The sequence below is a fragment of the Perognathus longimembris genome, chromosome 24 (assembly GCF_023159225.1).
Source record: "Perognathus longimembris pacificus isolate PPM17 chromosome 24, ASM2315922v1, whole genome shotgun sequence".
Taxonomy (NCBI): Eukaryota; Metazoa; Chordata; class Mammalia; order Rodentia; family Heteromyidae; genus Perognathus; species Perognathus longimembris.
Genome location: NC_063184.1, coordinates 23893025 through 23911508, shown reverse-complemented (window position 1 = coordinate 23911508; position 18484 = coordinate 23893025). Strand labels below are relative to the sequence as shown.

Genomic DNA, 18484 nt, shown 5'->3' with positions numbered 1-18484 from the left:
CTCAGTCCCTGAGTTGAGGTCCCAGGACCTACACAAACAAAACAAAAAACAAGTGATAAAATTGCACATATAGTTTGAGCTAGATATAGTACACAGTTTGGAAGAGCTAAAGAGCAATATTAATTTGGAGCATGAAGGAATATGCAGATACATTGAATGGGTTTTACTACTCAGTCATTTTCTTCTAAGTCATTAGTATGGTCATTATTATAGTTTAGGTGAGAAAAAGTTAGTGACTGCTTTCACGGAACTGTAAAAGCTATCATTTATATTCACAGTTCTCTACTTTCCTAAACACATGTCAATAACTTGTCAACAATTATGTATATTTAGCAGACAGGTACACAGGTGTATAGATTTCAAGTGTGTATAGATGTCAAGTGTGGTGTTTAAAAAGATATATGCTAATTAATCATTCCTGAGTAAAGCAGCTCTATTATGTAGCAAAGTAACCGTAGGTGGTAAATCACTCTGGTTATTTATGTCTATTGTTGCTTTCAAATGATCATTGGCAAGCACATTTTTTTCTCTAGCATCTAGGACATTGAAAACTTTCACTATAAGTGGTTTATTCATTATTATGTTAAAGGGAAAATTCTTTGGTGGAAATACTATAATTGCTCTGGTGATTTGCTTTAGATTTGCAATCTTCTCTCAAGATGTTGCTTTGTTGAACCCCTTTAAGTGACAGGAGGGAGGGTGTGAATTGCTCATATGTGGTAACAAAAATTTCAGCCTGATTACATTCAACACATACATTGTTTGCAATTCCCTTTTCAAAGAATGTTGCTGGAACACAAATATTGAGAGCCAAATGCCTAAATTCATATGCTTTTTGTGTTCATTGTGAGTTTGGAAAATAGGTGATTCTGAAAAAGCCATTAGGATCCCTATGTACAAAATGAATAATGGAATGATTATAGAACAAGAAATGTGTCTTGGTGTGAAATATTTTTGTAAGAATCTTCCCACATAAAAGTAAAAGCTACTAAGCCTGTATTTAGGATACATGGAGGGATTCCTCTCCATCTGCCATGAAAAGAGCAGAACAGCAATGCTGTAGAGACTGAGGAGTAAGTGTTAATTCTAGAGGCTTTAGAAACAAGCCCGTACAAAATAAATACTACACTCACATGACCCAAGCTTAACCTGAGCTCCATCCTGAGCTCTAGGAGGAGAGCTAACCATCAGTAGTTCACTAAGCTTTCTTTGCCTGCAACACGAATTTTCTAATGCCAGCTCCTGATGACTTTTCTGAGGGTTAGCTCTGTTACGAATGACAACAAAGGTGTTTTTCACCAGTACAGCCTCCTTTTCTTGGGAAATACCCAAATGTTCTATTTGATGGAGATTATTTTACGTGCCCAAGTTGCCGTTATTTTTCTGAACTTTGTGGAAAGAAAATCAGAGGGACCTATATATTTTTTTTAATATCACAGGCTAATTTGTTGTGTAGTTTGACTATTGTAGCTTTGTCTTATTATGTTTTGAGAGAGGGTCTTACTATGTACTGCAGGCTGGCTTCAAAGTTACAATTGTTTTACCCCAGCATCTGCAGCTGTTGAGAACCACAATCCCCAGATCTCGTTCTCCTGAGTAGCTAGGATTATGGATTATAGGCCTGAGCCACCAGCACCATGCCTGGCTCAAATAACATTTTGTTTTAAAGATACTCACCCTAATTTTAGGGTGAAAATGTATAATGCCATGTAGTTTTCAAGAAAATTTGGCTTTTTTTTTTTTTTTTCCCCTTTCCTCTTGAGTGGCTAATTAGTTTCTTCATCTGGTGGCTGACCGTTTCTCTAATCTAGTGATTATGTCAGAGTCTTTATTCTCCTTCTGTTTTGATTGCATCTCATAAATTACAGAGTTCATGAAAGCAACATTCTTGTGGGCTTGAGGGTTTTTTTTCCTCTTATAACTATAGAGTTTTTATTTGTGTGCCTTGTAAAGTCCAGATCCTGTGTGTGAAAATGACCATTGTACATCAAAATCACACATATAATACCTTTCTAAGTGAGCCTATTGATCTGTTTGGGAAGCAGTTTTGTTTGACCCAGTTTAGTGTTTCTGATTTTTGACCATATTATGGAGTTCCTTTAGGTCAGCATCATACATTCTCTCCAAGTAAGCTAGGCAATGCAGTGATAATATTCTCTGAAATGCTAGGTTTCTCTAAGATATCCCAGAACACAGCGTGAAATCTTTGCAGCCATGAGAAAACTAATCGCCTAGGAAAATTGTGCCATGTATAGAACTTCCTTTCTTGCTCCCTCCCCCCTGTTGGGAATTAATATGAAAGGAAATTCTAGAGAAAATAATTAATATTATTCCCTAAATATTCAATCATCCCTCTTACAGGAGCAAACGTTATTATTTACTAGGACTACAAAACAATTGATCTGCACTGATTTGATGTTGGTGTAAAGGAAGAAGGCATTTTTTAAAGCATCTTGAATTTTATAGTTTCGTCTTATGTATTATCATTTAGACTTTCACCAAGTTTTATGATGGAAAATAATGTATGTTGTATATACATATGGACCTCCACTTTTCATGAGGATAAAGTCATTAAAAGGTATGGATAAGTCAAATATTCTTTGAGATTCCTTAGTTAAAAAAAAATTAAGTTTGACTTTGTTAATAAGATTGGTAAAAAAAAATGTCTTCACTTGCAGCATCTCCATTAATTAAATTGGACATGTGATGAAACTTCTTTCCTATATTGGGCATATACTATGACTTATTCCTGGCATGTGTGAAACTTCCATGAATATAAAGCTGTAAGGGGTGTTTGGATGCTGCTGCATGCTTTTATTCCACCACTCACTCTCTCCAAAGAAGCAGATAGCCTCTATGCAAATGACTTCCAATGCTGGAATTGGAAAAAGATGTAAGAAAAAGGATATGGCCATACAGCAACTTCCTATGGTACCTAACACATGGAGCTAAAGTTAAGGCTAATAATATCATCTATACTTTGGAAGAAATAGCCACAAAGCAAGGATGGCAGCTTTTCTTTAATGATACTAGGATCTCCAAAGAAAGGGAAAGAAATGGATCAAGAACTTAAGGAAAGTCTAACTCATACTTCTGGCATTTGTGTATGAAATCTAATCAGGCTGACTCTTTTCTGCTCATGGCTTCACTGTATCCCAGCTCAATTGTTTGTTTGTTTGGATTTCCATTGTGCCTAAGTTGCTTGAATATATTAGGACACTTCAGATAGAAGACATGTTTCTTTATTCAACTATCTAGAACTTCAAAAGCTGCACCTCTCTGTCTCCCTCCCTCACCGCTTTCCCCCTTCTCTCCTTCCCTCCCTTCTTTCCTCTCTCCCTATTAGATCAACTATGTCTAATAATTAGGGTAATTCCTAGGCTGGAATAGGACACACTGTTCTTAACAGCTACTCTACAGATGTGACTATTAACGTGTGCTATGAATACACATGGTTTAATAGTTTGAAATGTTAAGTATGTGGCTGTGGCTGCTAGTTGCATGTTAAGACTGGAATGAAAAATTAATCTTTGATAACTTTGTCTGCCATGATAGCCCCAGGAAAGAAACTAAATGACCCTATTTTTATAAAAGTAGAGTCAAAGGATCTCTTTCCAAGTTAATTTGTGTCAAAGGGAAGGGAAAATGTTCTTAGGAGCCCATACTAGTGAAATATAATGTTCAAAAGTTATTGTTAAATAACATAAAAAAGTAAATCCATGGTGCAAATAAGGGAAGAATTACAAACTAACCAGTCTTATTAAAATATTTTCCAACCATGTTGAGACTAAACGAGCAATAATGCTCCCCTCCCAAACCAAGTGGGAAAACAATAATGATGAAACATTTGTCCTCCAGAAAATATATTCTTGGGCTAATAATGGGATCCCATCACTCCTTATCTCTTCCTCTGTCCCTGTGCTCCTCTCTGCCCCACCTCCCTCCCTCCTTTCCTTCCCTTGATTTTGTTTTTGGACATCGTCATGATTCACTGAACCCATACTGAATGTTGTTACCTGTCTGGATAGATGGAAGGGAGGGGATTGGAGGAATATATTGTTTGTCGAGACTATCTGACAGGTGGGCACTGAGGAAATGGACCTGCATTTTAAGAGTTGATGTCTATCATTTTTAACTGATTAGACTCAGTGGAGTGAGAAAATAGAGTAGGCTATCAATCACAACTAACCTAGGCACTCAGTTAAATATGCATATAAATTCCTCAAGCCTTCCTCTTCTCTTCTACTAGGAGTTATCACAGGAGCCCCATTGCCAAGTCTGAAAAATTAGAATAAGAAAAGCCAGACTCTCCTGACAAAGGAGAATGTCTTCAGCCCATTAATCTCTAAATATTTTATCACACTGGTTGAAGAACAGTTGGAAAGCTTCCAGTCAGAGCTCCAGAGTCGTGTTTCAGCCTAGGTGAGTATCTCAGCCCTTCCATTCCGTTGCTTTGTGAATCTCCCGATCACATTGCACAGGCCACGGTTCATTCTAGCTAGAGTTATTTGAAATTGAATAGGCCAGAAACATTTGAAATCCAATTTACCTGCACAAATATGGCACTATGTTCCAACTTCAAATGTATTCCAAAAACAGTGCTCCTGTTTTGTTTACTACATGCAGTAATGTTATATGAAGGAATTTTTTTTGGTAGTTTATTGTCCTTTTAACTCGAACCTATTCAATTTATATAGTCCCCTCCCCTCCCCAGGGCTGGCACTCTATTTGCTCTTCATTGGAGAGAGTACAGATAAAATCCATTATCATATTTAGCAAATTAACCTACAGGATGTTTTCAAGTTGGTCGTTAATAGTTTTCTTGTCAACATGGGTAATGTAAGTATCTGTAGTTGGTAACTTAGCCCTTTCAAATTTTATGTCTAGACAGATCAATTTCTTTTAACAATTACTTCATAATCCTGAATTTCGAGATGTGAACATGAGAAGAATTGTGTAAGGGAGAAAACTAGTTTATTCAGTGAAAAACAATCCCCTGAGTCACTATAGGGACCCCCTTGATAGACTTGCCTACTTGGCTGTTGTTCACTCTCACACATTCTGATCAGATAAAAACACTGTAGTTTCCAAACAGATTTTTCCTCCCAGAAATGCAGTAAGGATGGCTGAGCAAGGAATTCAGCATTCAACAGTGCTGTAAAATACTCATTTCAGCAATGTATGAAATATTCATTTGTGTCTGCAGTTTTGAAAAACTAAGAGCCATGTGGTTGTTGGTTTCTGACTTCCCTGAATCAGCTTAATTACATCTGCATGCTAATTAAGATTTGAATAAATGTGTTTGAGCACTTCTAAGCTGTTGACAGTTTGTTATAAAAATGTTACTCCATTTTCACCAAAAGCATTTTAATTGTATTTGATTTATTAATGGTTACCATTTTATATAAATACTTATCATGTAGCATGTTATTTCTTTTTATGAAATAAGAACACTCTTTGGTGTATCTAGTTTTCTTGGTAATTATTAATAAAAATGATAAAACATTTCATCCCTTTTAAACTGGATTAGTTATATGTATGCATTTATATACTATAGATGTGTGTGCATGTCTATAATAACTGGTACATAATTGATTTTGCTGCTATTTATTTCTATAAAGCAGCCTAGAGTATTAATGGGCTATTTATGAAACATTCTAAGAGGAAAATAAGTTGTAGTCATTATGTTCAATGTACACTATGTAAAAGTCAACTAAGGATCTTGAGGGTAGAGACAGAAGAGGTGAAATGGAGGAGAAGGAAGCTAGGGGTGACTGACCACGAGGCATTGTACTCATAACCTGACTTATGGATTTGTGACCTTTTGTGCAACGACTTAATAGTAATTAAAAAGGAAAATAAAGTATTGTAACACTTTGTACAACTACTTAAATGATAGTAATTAAAAAGGAAAAAAAGCTGGGGCTGATTGATGGCTCACACCGATAATCCTCATTACTCAGAAGGCTGAGATCTGAGGATCACAATTAGAAGCCAGCCCAAGTAGGAACATCTGTGAGATTCTTGTCTCCAATTAACCACTAAAATGTTTCAAGTGGAGCCTTGGCTCAAGTGGTAGAGTGTTACCCTTGAGCAAAGGAAGCTCAAGGGCAGCACTTGGGCCCTAACTTTATGATCCAGGTCTGGGAAGAAGGAGAGAGAAAAAGGAAGGAAGGGAAGGAGGAAGGAGGGAAGGAAGGAAGGAAGGAAGGAAGGAAGGAAGGAAGGAAGGAAGGAAGGAAGGAAGGAAGGAAGGAAGGAAGGAAGGAAGGGAGGGAGGAAGAAAGGAAGAGAGGGAGAGGGAAAAAGGGAGGAGGGAGAGAGGAAGGGAAGAAGTGAAATAAGTGCAGAGATGAAGCACTGAAATATTTGATATTTCAGACACTCATTTCATCTTACACAGATGACCGTATCACCAGAGCTCCGTTACCAGTCTCAATGGTTGCCATTTTCAAAGCTATAGCATGTGCCCTGCTTAGGTCACTGAAGAAGGGGCTGAGCTCTTTTTGAGCTCCTTGGATATGACTTCTTAAAGGAGTTGCATAATTCATAAGGACCTTTCTGGGTCACTGCATTTCAGAAGAGTCAGATTAAGGTTCATTACTTGGCTTGTCCACTCTTAGGCCTTATTGATGTTGATAAGAGTTTCTATCCAGAATAAAGGGACAGGTGAGCATTAAGTGATCAAAGTTACATCAAAGCATTTGGTATGAGGAAATAAAATGACTGCCATATAGCATTACTATGGTAGCTTCTTCCTGCTTTGAAAGTAATGGCTTTGCTGTACCTGGATTCTTGGTTTTTGTGTATTTCTTCCTGCCTTCTACTCTGTGGAACAATAGCAGCCATTATAAAGAGATAACATGATTTTTTACTCATATTTTTTGAAGTTGTAGCAAGGCTTTATTTTAGTATAATAGGATAAAGTAGGGAGAAATAGAAAAATGAGAGACATTTTCTGCCTTTAACCAGAAATAGAGATAAAGAGCCATTCCATTATCTTTTAAGTAAACTTCTTAGTGAACCAGCTTTTTCCTTGTGACCCTAATAATACTAAATGGTATTTTCTGATTTAAAAGTATCTTATTTTGTGTAGTTTAAGAAGATATTACAGAGCACACTCTTTTGGATGTTTATGTGATGTTATGTAGTACTAAGTATTCTATTAAATAAAATATATACTGTTTATTTCACATTTCATTTGGAATTGCATTGTTTAGAAAAGGAAATGAAACAGACTTCATTATTTCACTTAGGTTATAATTAAATTTCAACAAAGCAGAATAATAATTAGTTTGGCTCATTAAAAATAATTTATAGATTTCTTTGAACAGGTGGCATTATTTATAGTATTTCTGTAACAGATGCTTTCTTTGTAAGTTTTCACCCCAGTGCTGAAAATTAACATTAAAAAGTAGCTAGTTTAATATATTTTTTAAATATGAATTCTCATGCATCGTAAATTTTTATGGCTTTAATAAATTTATATTCAGTAAACATTTATTTAATATAAGATATAATTGAAGAATCACACATAAAATACTACAGAGTTAAGTGTGAAAATGAACCCCCATGTATTTGAGAAAATAATAGGGAGAATTTTCTCAATTTTACTTCAGAAAGTGCAGAACTTGTCAGAGCATACAGCATTAAAATAATAGTAATAAGTAAAATTGCAATAAAATAATAGCTGAATGATATTTCAGATTACATCAAATGAAACACAAAGTATTTAATTATCCAAATGTCCTCTTTGTGTAAAGACAGGTAAGAAGTTGGGAAGGATAACAGGAGACTCTTGAAAAGTGGAGAGAAGAACAATAAAAGGTACTTTGGTATTTAAAAGTATCGCAATATTACTCTTAACTTACAATGTAACTAACCCTGGTACCTGTGGCACATGCCTGCATTCCTATCAACTCAGGAAACTGAGGATCACAATTTGAAGCCAACTCGGCCTAGCAAATCTGTTAGACTCTTACTTCCAATTAACCACCCAAAAGTTGGAAGTAGAGTTCTGGCTCAAGTAGTAGAGTGCCAGTCAAACAAGAGAGGTCAGAGACTGTGCCCAGGCCCTGAGTTCAAGCCCCAGGACTGATACAAGAGAAAAAATGTTTTAAGCAGTAAAAAGGTTGTAAAATTATTATGTCTAGATGCTGAGTTTCCTTAGTTCATCATGAAATGAAAAGGTAAATATGGTTTTTATAAATGAACTACAGCATCTAAATACCAAAATTCACCGAGGCTCATTTTGAAGGGGTTTACAAAACAAAACAAAACCAAACAAAAAACACCAAGAAGCTGGGAACCAGTGGCTCACACCTGTAATTCTAGCTACTCAGAAGGCTGAGATCTGAGGATCACAGTTTGAAGCCAGCCCTGGCAGGAAGGTCTGTGTACTCTTATCTCCAATTAACCACCAGGAAACCTGAAGTGGGGTAGAGCACTAGCCTTGAGGGGAAAAGCTCAGGGACAGCACCCAGTTCCAGAGTTCAAACCTGGTAACCAATGAAAAAGAAAAGAAAAGAAAAATCAGTGAAACCAAGAAAAAAAATACACATGCATTTTGTAAGAAAATGAAGTTCCCTCTTGTGAATTAGAAGTGGAGGGTCCAGTTCTTCTGTTGTTAACTAGCTGTTAATTCATGTTCACCCCCAGATCCTCAAAACTTGAGCTTGAATCCAAGTATCAGAATCCGTGGAGACAAAGAAAAGGTGATTCCTCCAGGCAGACTCCTTCAATAGCTCAAGTGGCAAAATCTCCACCTGGCGGTCAAGCAAGCCAAACACATCACCCTGCATGCTCAGTACTGCCTCCTCTACTCCTGAATGCTTCCTAACTAATCATTCTATCACCTTAACACTATAATACTCAGAAATGGTGAAATAATAGCTGGTCATCCCTTGTAGTTATACTTCATGTAGAGGTATCAAAGAATAAAAACCATCATGAGGAAGGTAATGTACTGAATATATTAACAGTATTAGAGGAAAGAAAAGAGGCAAACATATCTTTGGTCCCGTCTTGTAATCTAAGTTATGTAATTCCTCCACAAATAAATACATTTTACAGTCAAAGAAAAATACAGGCAGTATAATATCCTTGAATGTACCTATTAGAGTTTTCCTCAAAGTAAATTTTAGGTAACCTACTGTGCAGTTGTTCATCATTGGCATGAATGTAAACATTCTTGGACTAGGGCTCAAGTGTCAGCAAGTTCAAGGTCGTGAGTTGAAAATCTAGTCTTGCCAAAAATAAATAAGTAATTAAATAAATAGACATGTTTTCCATTTAAGATTTGTCCCTTCATAATCTGAAATCATTCAAATCGGATAGAATATCCAAACACTTTTATGATTAAAATTCCCTAAGTATTAGACAGGCCTAACTTCCTAGAGTGAAAATACTATTTCTATGGCAAATTGCAAAGTACAAATCATGCATACATTGTTTGATCCCCTTCATGAATTGTTAAGTAGCTACAGTATAAAGTAAAGAAAGGGATTTTCAAAGATAAACCTCTATTCTTCCACACACTTGTATCCTAGGTGCTTTTCTTATCCTAGGTGCTTTATAGTGTTATTTTTCCTTAGAAAAAAAGAGAAGCTTTTCTTAGAAAAAGGAAGTTTTTCTTAAAATGCTACAACTGTGTGCTTCTAGCAATAGCTTTACACAGAAGAAATTATTATTAAAAAATAAACAATGTACTTGAATTGATACCTGGGAAAGGTGAATTTCCATTCAAATAAAGTTCTACATGTATTTCTTTTTTTTCATTTTTAAAAAATTGTTATTGTAGAGCTGATATACAGAGGGGTTACAGGTATATGAATCCGGTAATGAGAAATGAGTACAATTCTTCTGGAAACATGTCTCCCCTTCCGTCGCTTTCTCCTGCCCTTTCCCACCCACAAGAAATCCAGTTTATTTTCCACATAGTGTCTAGTGAGTATCATTGTTGCATTTATTCATCCTTGCTCTATATTTTATCTACATATATTTCTAAATGAAAAACTAAGAGTCACTTGTGTTTTTACTGTTATAACAATTGTTTATAAAGTTCAAAGAGTTGTAATTTTCCTTTAAAACACAATCTTTATCAGCTGCTAATTGCTTGTGAAAATCACACAATTGTATTGCAAATGCATTTAAGTGCAGTTGACTTTTCACTTAAGGATAATTGCTTGTAAGTCTTTAAATTGATTTTGAACTTGTCCAAAAGGAAGATCTCTTTCACCCTCTGCTGATAGGTATTTGCAATTACAGTTTTTTTGTTTTAATTTGGTTCTCTTAGTTAAAAAAAATGTAAACCAAATTCAATTATTTTAATATATAGTAAATAAAAGGACTATTACAGATATATGCACATATAGGGAGAAATAGATAGCTAGATATGTCTATATATAAAGCATACCTTACAAGTGTACTTAAAAACAAGCAAAATATAAACTGACATAGCTCATTAGCTTATTTATGTTGCCATGGAATAAACACTTAACATGACATCAACTTATTTTAAGTCCTTTGAAAACTAACTCAATAGTTTAAAAAAATGAATGCATGTTTTATCAGTGGGGGAAGGTTAGAAGAGGATCAAGGGGAGAGGAAGGGTTAACAAATACAGTCATACTTGTCAATGGACATATGTGAAAATGGAACCAATCAAGGACCTGAGTTCAAGTAGCTCCAATACTGGTTCAAAGATAAAGATAATTTTCTAAAATGACTTTTTCAATTTGCACCCCTTTGGGAGTATTCGTAAGTGCTACTTTATTTACAAAACTTAATACAATTGTTAAGTTTTAAAAATAATGCATCCTGCTTTTCCTTGCTCTATAACAAGTAGGAAGTCTGTTGATGAGGTAAAAACTGACTTGTGTACATTTCTGTGCATTCTGTGCACTGTTTTGGCTCTCCTTAATTCCTTCCCTGATTTCTGTTCCTCTCTTCATAGAGACGTTTTTCTATATGCCTTGATGATGAACGTTTTTGGATATCTCGTCCTGTTTTCATAGGTAATTTATGTTTCTTCTGGATGATGTTTCTTCATATTCTTTGACCACCTGTTTTCCTTCGAAATCGTTTCATTTCTGACTGATGTTCAGGAATTCCTTCTATAACTCAGGTTTTAGTGCTTTGCTGGTTGTGTAGGTTTTTAATATACTTTTTTTTTTATTTACCAGTCCTAGGGCTTGAACTCAGGGCCTGAGCACTGTCCCTGGCTTCTTTTTGCTCAAGGCTAGCACTCTGCCACTTGAGCCACAGCGCCACTTCTGGCTTTTCCTGTACATGTGGTGCTGAGGAATTGAACGAGGGTTTCATGTATGTGAGGCAAGCACTTTACCATGAGGCCATATCCCCAACCCCACTTTCCTATTTCTTGAAGGTAAGCCTGCATATGACTGAATGGCTTGGGAGAAGCAGCAGCCAGCCCTATCTCCAGATGCCAATTAGTGCTCCAGACTTCCCTAGGGAATGGGTCTAAAACTCATCTCCAATCCTCCATCATGTCCTTGCTTAGCTGTTCCCTGCCTGGGTCCTCTCGCACACCCTGCTCTTACTCTGTTCTTTCTCAGCTTACATGAATAATCTTGAAATACATTGCTTAAACAAAGATGCCTTTCACGGACTATGTTTCTGAGAAACCCAGTTTGTAACACTGTGAAGACATTCTTAAATAAATATTTTAGACCTATGCGCATTCTCTAACATAAGGGATAAGGATAAAGAATAAAAAGCTATTTGAATTGGTAAACATATTTTCATATATATATATTATCTTCTCCAAAACTGTGGAATTATTTTATTACTCTCAACAGACTTTAACAGTCTTATGAAATTCACATTTTTACAATTGTCTTCTGAGTCAGACAGGTTTTGAATATTGAAAACATTGTCAGTTCCTTTCTCCTTGTCAGAAATATTGTGTTGACAGCAAACAAAGTGATTGACACTTATTCAATCATGTAGAGTTCAGAGAGAGAGAGAGAGAGAGAGAGAGAGAGATCCACATAGTCAAATATTTGGTGTCAAAGGCAAGGCATGGCTTAATGAAATTATAGGTTGAACATCCCTAATCTGAAAATCCCAGGTGCTCCAATACCTATAAATTTTTCATCACGGACTGACATGACATCATATTGGGAAATTCCACATGTCACGTCATGTGACCAACAGGTCACAATCAAAATGCAGGGACAATCAAAACACTGACTTGATTACCCCCAGGCTATATAACAGGTGCATATGAAGGGCAAGTGAATTTCATGCTGAGAATTGTGTGCCATCTTTAACTATTTTCTTGTGCACTGACACGGATTCAAAAATAGCTGAAATTAGAAATTTTTTCTAGTCCTGAGTATGTCAGATAAGGGAGGCTTTACCTGTTTGAGTAAGAAGCAAATTAAAAAAAATGTTTGTAATATTGGCATATATCACCATTGTTTTTCAGTGATATATAAGAAATGGTGTTAATCCAAGCCCCACTGACGAATGGATCCTTTGTGTTCTTTTGAGATTAGCCCAGAAAAATGTCAGGACTAGTCACTCTATCACTCTAGCGGTAGACAGAATAAGGATTTACAATGAAAGGATTGAACCATGTCATGAATTTGAAGAAAGTGAATCTGCTATGCAACAGCAGAGGAACAGTGAATAGCGATGAACAAGCACAAGCCTGGTTATTTGATCATGACTAACGACTTGCAATTACTGAGCTATATGTCATTTATTTATTTGTTCCTCACAAAATTTCTTCAAAGCAAATGCTGTTTTAAGACCAGGAAGAAATGTAGGCTCAGGGAAGATCAAAGTCTTATTAAAGCTACACTAAACTCACCTGACTCTTAAGTGTAGCACTGAACTCAAACCCATGTATCCTGCATCAGAGTCACATTCTTAACAATTCTCCACTCATGCATGTGAATCTTAGAACAGGGACTACAGCAGTCCTTAAACATAAACACTTTAAACTCAAACACTAGCAAAAGTACCCTTCCCTAGGCTTGTGGGAATGATTTGTCTTTATCTTATTCTTTACCTAAGCCTTTTTGTGTACATACAACTTTTACAATTCTTGCTTCTTTCACAAGTGATTTCTTTTTTTATCTCCAGCTAGAGTTCTTTTCTTTCTTTCTTCCCTCCCTCCCTCCCTTCCTCCCTTCATCCCTCCCTCCCTCCCTCTCTCCCTCCCTCCCTCCCTCCCTCCTTTGGTTCCTTTCTTCTTTCTATTTCCTCTTGTATTCTATTTATATTGTCTAATTGGAGCAAAAAGAATGAAGATCACATATGGCTAACATCTCATTTATTTCAAAATGTCTACCACAGCTCTATCCTCCATTAATTCAAATAAAAGAAATGTGATTGGAACAACTTCTTTCTGGTGTACTCCCCTTTTCTACCATAATTGTTCCTGTTGATTAAAAAAATAAGTTTGCCCTACTCTTTCACTGTAAGATTAATTTATGTAAATTGAATGGTGTCATCTGTCTTTGTTTTCATTTATTTTTAGGGTCAATCTAATTTTTATGGGGGCCACCCAAAAGCAGACACTTCTTATATAAGCAATTATTTGAATCTCAATGCCTATTTGTTGATAGTAGATGGATGTGTCTGGTATGGCTACGATTTACAAGGGTCTAATAATTCTACTAACAGATCTAGCCTGGGAGGTGTTTTCTGCTTCCTTCTCCCTTGGGCTGACTGTATAGCCTTCTTCCCCATTGATGGATCACCTGCTCGACCTTGCTCAGTCATCCCTTACCACACCACCCCCTGTCCTTACTGACCCCCACGGGCCCAAGCGACCCTCACCAGGCTTGTGGGAGTGATCTATCTTAAAAAAAAAATGCCACTATTATTTTCCCATCCATTCAAGGAGAAGGATAGAGCATCTTGGTACTGAATTTAAACGCACGTGATGAGGAAACTCTAAGTCAAAGAAATTCTAGCTATAAATGGTGTTTGTTTGGCCTGGACAGCTGTGACCCAGGCATTCGACATATGTAAACCTCATTTCCATCTGGTACTTGACATAATGAGCTAAAAGTTGATTGGGAAATTCTGAGATGATTTTATACTATTTAATTTTTTTCAAACTTGGTCCATGTCCCTTGTTACACTTGTGTGTGGTTCATGCCATCTACTCCTGATAATTGTTATGTAGAGAACATTTGCCTTCTGTGCATTGTCTTCAAGTATCATGGAAGATTTTCTTTGTAGTGGGTCATTTAGACTCACTGTGGTTATTTTCTGAAAACTTTTCGGGGGGAAAAAATCAAGCGGGGACCCGATTTAACTTATCCAACATTCCTTACCGAGACTTCAGCTCTCTATGGATCACTTGTTTTAAAATTCACTTGCTTTTTTAATTTGTGTTTAAATCCAAACAAAATATAAACTTAGAAGAACATAATAGTGAGCTCACTTTGCTCTTGCATCATTAAAGAATAAAGTGTGAAGAGGAAAATAATGCATCTGGAAACTTGTCTAGAGTTCTCTAGTCCCCAAAGAGCCTTCATAAGGATTAGAGAAAATGACAACCTGTAGATATTTTGTTTCTGTTGCTTACTCTTTTCCAATGGCAAGTAAGAGTTAGTAATTACAAGAACAATGAGATCCAAAAGGATTTTTGTCTTTAATAGATTTTATACCTACTTTAGCTCATTCCACTCGTCATGAACATGTCCTTTAGAATCTGTGATGCTTTTACTAAAAGAAATCAAGACAGCCAGGCACTGGTGGCTCATGCTTTCAATTCTTGCTACTTAGGAAACTGAGATCTGAGAATTGTGGTTCAAAGTCAGCCTGGGCATAAAAGTCCGTGAGATGTATATCTCTAATAAACTACCAAAAAGTGAAAAAAGCTAGACAGGGAGTTGTAGCTCAAGGGATAGAATGCTATCTTTGAGCAAAAGAAGGCCAGGAACAGCTCCTAGGTCCTGAGTTCAAGCCCTAGGATGGACACCAAAATAAAGTGAAGGAGAAGGAGAGGAAAAGGAAGGGGAAGAGGAGGGAGAAGAGGCCGATGGGAGGAGCGGACGGGGGGTCACTGGTTTCACTGCAATAAATGTTTCCAAAAGAGAATAAAAAATATTTCACTATGCCTAAGATTTGAAGATATTTCAGTAACAACAGTTAACATTTTATTATTAATGAACTGAACTCCACAGGTTTTCAACCAGCTGAAAGGTATGGTTGATAATATTCAATTTAGGGCAAATTCCTTCAGTAAGCATTAAATGTAACTAATATATGAAAGAAAATAAAGCCATAACTGAGAAGAATGTTAACTAAAACGCTTAGGACCAACTCATAAAAATGTATTATTCATTGTATCTACTTTGGAAAATCTAAGCTGTGAGTTCAATGATCCAAGAACTGCAATGTTTCTGTTTGCATTTCAAGTTTTCATCAATTACAGGTAGCCTTGTAAGCATTTTTAAATGTTTTGGAATTGGGATTGCCTGTAGTTTGATTTTGACTAAGTTTTATGTGGAGAAGAGTGAAGTCTTGTGAGTGTTGCTCCTCCAATGAGATGAATTAAAAGAAGTCCGACGGTAATATTTTCTGTAATTTGGAATGTGAGGCTGTAGGTTGGATGAATAGGCTCATTGTTATTAATAAGAACTGGGCCCAGATGTGAATTCGTACAGCCTTTATGGAGAATACTATGGAAACTCCTAAGAAAATTAAAAAAAAATAGAATTAGCACAGGTTTGGTATATTTACAAGGGAAGTGATGCCAAAGAAATATCGCCTCTTCGAGGTTCATCTTAGCATCCTTTGCAATTGCCAAGCTACAGAACCTAAAATTCCATCAGTGGTCAAGTGTGGCATATATACACAATGGATTGCTCTTCCATCTTAAAGTGGTGAAGGGATCTGCCCCTTCTCTCCCCTTCCCTGCTGGCTTCCTCTTCTCTTCCTCATCTGCAGCCTGGGCTAGACATTTGTAGGGTTCTTATACTTAATATGTTTCTGAGTCTCTGAGAGCCTATACTGACATCTCTCAAGATTACCACTTGGGCCAGATTTCACTGAAGTCATTTCCACACATAACTGTGGCTGACTTGTCGGTTTGTTTATAAACCTGCACTCTACCCTACGTGGTCCACTTTCTAAGTCACATCCAAGGACAAGAATTTGTCTCAATCGGTGTCTCTTTTTTTTTCTTTTGGCCAGCCTAAGCACCATCCCTGGCTTCTTCTTGCTCAAGGCTAGCACTCTGCCACCTGAGCCACAGCGCCCCTTCTGGCCATTTTCTGTATATGTGGTGCTGGGGAATCGAACCGAGAGCTTCATGTGTAGGAGGCAAGCACCCTTGCCACTAGGCCATATTCCCAGCCCCGTCAATCGGTGTTTGTTTTAAGTGGAGACTTCGGTTCCTGATCATGCTAGGCGTCTGGGCCGTGATTCTTCATCCGCTCACATGAACCTGTTGAGTCCCTCATCAGAAAGCAAGCCTGTGCTCCCTACCGAAGGCAGTGCTCGCTCACTTTCCCACGTGGTGACAGCTGCCATAGACCAGGTTCATCTGAACAAATACACGTGCACGTCGAGGCTAAGCCACTTAGCCAAGTGACACAAACAGCTCTGCAGGAGCAAGGCTTGCCATTCCGTAATGATCTCGTGTTTCGAATAGATGAAAGACTTGGGGGAAATGGAACTAAGCACAAGATTTTCTTTTTATTTGATGACCGAAATCGTTGGTTTTATTTCTGATGGACACATTCAAGGGATTCTTAGTGAGCCGAATCTTGTGACGTTCTCTTTCAGTATCCACCCCACTCTTGGCCAGGCCCTGTTCCACTTCACAGGGGCCGAGTCTCCCTGCTCCTTGCGTGCTACTGACGTGTGCTCTTGTGTGTGTGTGTGGACTTTCCGCAGGCTGCTAAGTTGGCTGTCCCCACGCAAGCTGGCGAGTCCCGATGGGGGACTCTGGATCCCGGCGCTCCACGCTGGTTTCCCGGTTGCCGATCTTCCGCAAGAGCATCAGCCGAAGACATGACTCCCTGCCTTCGTCTCCCTCCTCCGGCACCCCGGCGGGCGCGCACAGCTCGTCCCCGTCCAGCACCCACTCGAGCTCGGGCAGCACCGGCAAGCGCAGGAGCCTGTTCCGCACCCCGTCCATCAGCTTCCACCACAAGAAGGCCAGCGGGCCCAAGCCCGCCCCCGCCGCCGCCGCCGCCCCCACCCCGGGCCTCGCGGTCACCTCCAACGGGGCTGCCCCGCCGCCGGCCCCGGGCCCCCTGCAGACACTGAGCTGCTGCGAGGACCCCACGAAGGGCAGGGGCTCGCGAGGCGCGGGGGGCGCGGGGAGCTCCCGCCACAAGAAGATCAGCAGATCGCTCACCGAGGACTTCGACAGGGACAAAGAGCCGTCCAGCAATAAGAACGTCTTCATCAACTGTCTCAGCGCGGGCAAAAGCGAGGGCGAGGACTCGGGGTTCACGGAGGAGCACCCCCCCCGTCCTGCCAAGCAGCCCACCAGGAAGCTCCTTCCCAAGTCCTTTTCCTCCCACTACAAGTTCTCCAAGCCGGGCGCCCAGCATCCACCCCTGGCCTTGGCCCCGAGGTCGGATTTCTCCCTGGAAATCGCCCAGCCCCAGGAGCCCGGGCCGGGCTGGGCCAGGGCCCCGGGCAGCTCCCCGGCCTCCCCGCTGCTCTCGGCCGACCCCACCACCGCGCAGACGCCTTCCGAGTTCTGCACCTTCACCGAGGACTCGGTGTCCGAGGCCGATGCGTTCCCCCAGAGTGGCAGCGGGGCGGCCCACGGTGACCAGGGTGCTCCCCAGGATTCTACCTCTCCCCTCTCCTCCAGCCCTGCTGCTGCTGCTGCTGCTGCTCCGAGGACCGATGTAGCCCTGCAGGACGCGGGGCCCTGGGCAGCCCCGTCGCCAGGGAAACTCAGGTTAGAAGAAGAAGGTCGAGGGGGCCCGGACCCTCAGCCTTCGCCAGACACCTGTGCTGCTGCTATGGCGAAAGAAGCGCTCCTCATGCAGAAGGGGGGACGGTCCGAGTCCCCCCCACCTGCCCAGGGGCACAGGGAAGCAAAGGCGGTGGTGCAAAATGGGGAACCGCTGCTAAGGACCAGCTCCCCCAAGCCCCTGGGCTGGTGTGAGCCGCAGAAAGGGACAGCAGAACCGGGGGGGCGCTCCCATCCGGTGTCAGACTCCAAGGTCATTCCTGCTTCCAGGGACCAGCCAGCCCGGAACCGAACACCCAGTGGGAACGAAGCCCATCCTTCCAAAGGTAAGCTCACCTTCCTTCCCACTGCAGTACCTGCTGTGAATCAGTGTCCGGTGTGACTTTACATAGCCCTGCAAACGATGTCTTGTTTGTTCTTCAGTCTTCGTTTGCTATATTCTTTCTCTTTCTTCTATTTTTTTAAATTGTATTAAATGCTTCACTTGCTAGATTTCCAACTTAGCCTGAATTACATTATACTGGAAAGTGTTTTTCTGGAATATTCCTCAGTTCTCTT

At 39.4% G+C, this 18484-nt stretch overlaps 1 protein-coding gene and 1 long non-coding RNA gene across 2 annotated transcripts in view; one reads left to right on the top strand and one right to left on the bottom strand.

Annotated features, from left to right (window-relative positions):
- Nucleotides 1–18484, top strand: part of Ccser1 (coiled-coil serine rich protein 1) — a 671676-nt gene that overhangs the window by 65989 nt on the left and 587203 nt on the right. The window contains exon 3 of the mRNA XM_048333671.1: nucleotides 16888–18252. Within this exon, the coding sequence (XP_048189628.1) occupies nucleotides 16929–18252 (1324 nt within the window). The 5' untranslated portion in view covers nucleotides 16888–16928. The remainder of the gene's footprint in view (nucleotides 1–16887; nucleotides 18253–18484) is intronic.
- Nucleotides 2920–18273, bottom strand: LOC125341617. The gene is made up of 3 exons (XR_007209024.1): nucleotides 18263–18273; nucleotides 8323–8330; nucleotides 2920–3916 (listed from the first exon to the last, which is right to left on the bottom strand). It is a non-coding gene; the product is annotated as an uncharacterized LOC125341617 (long non-coding RNA).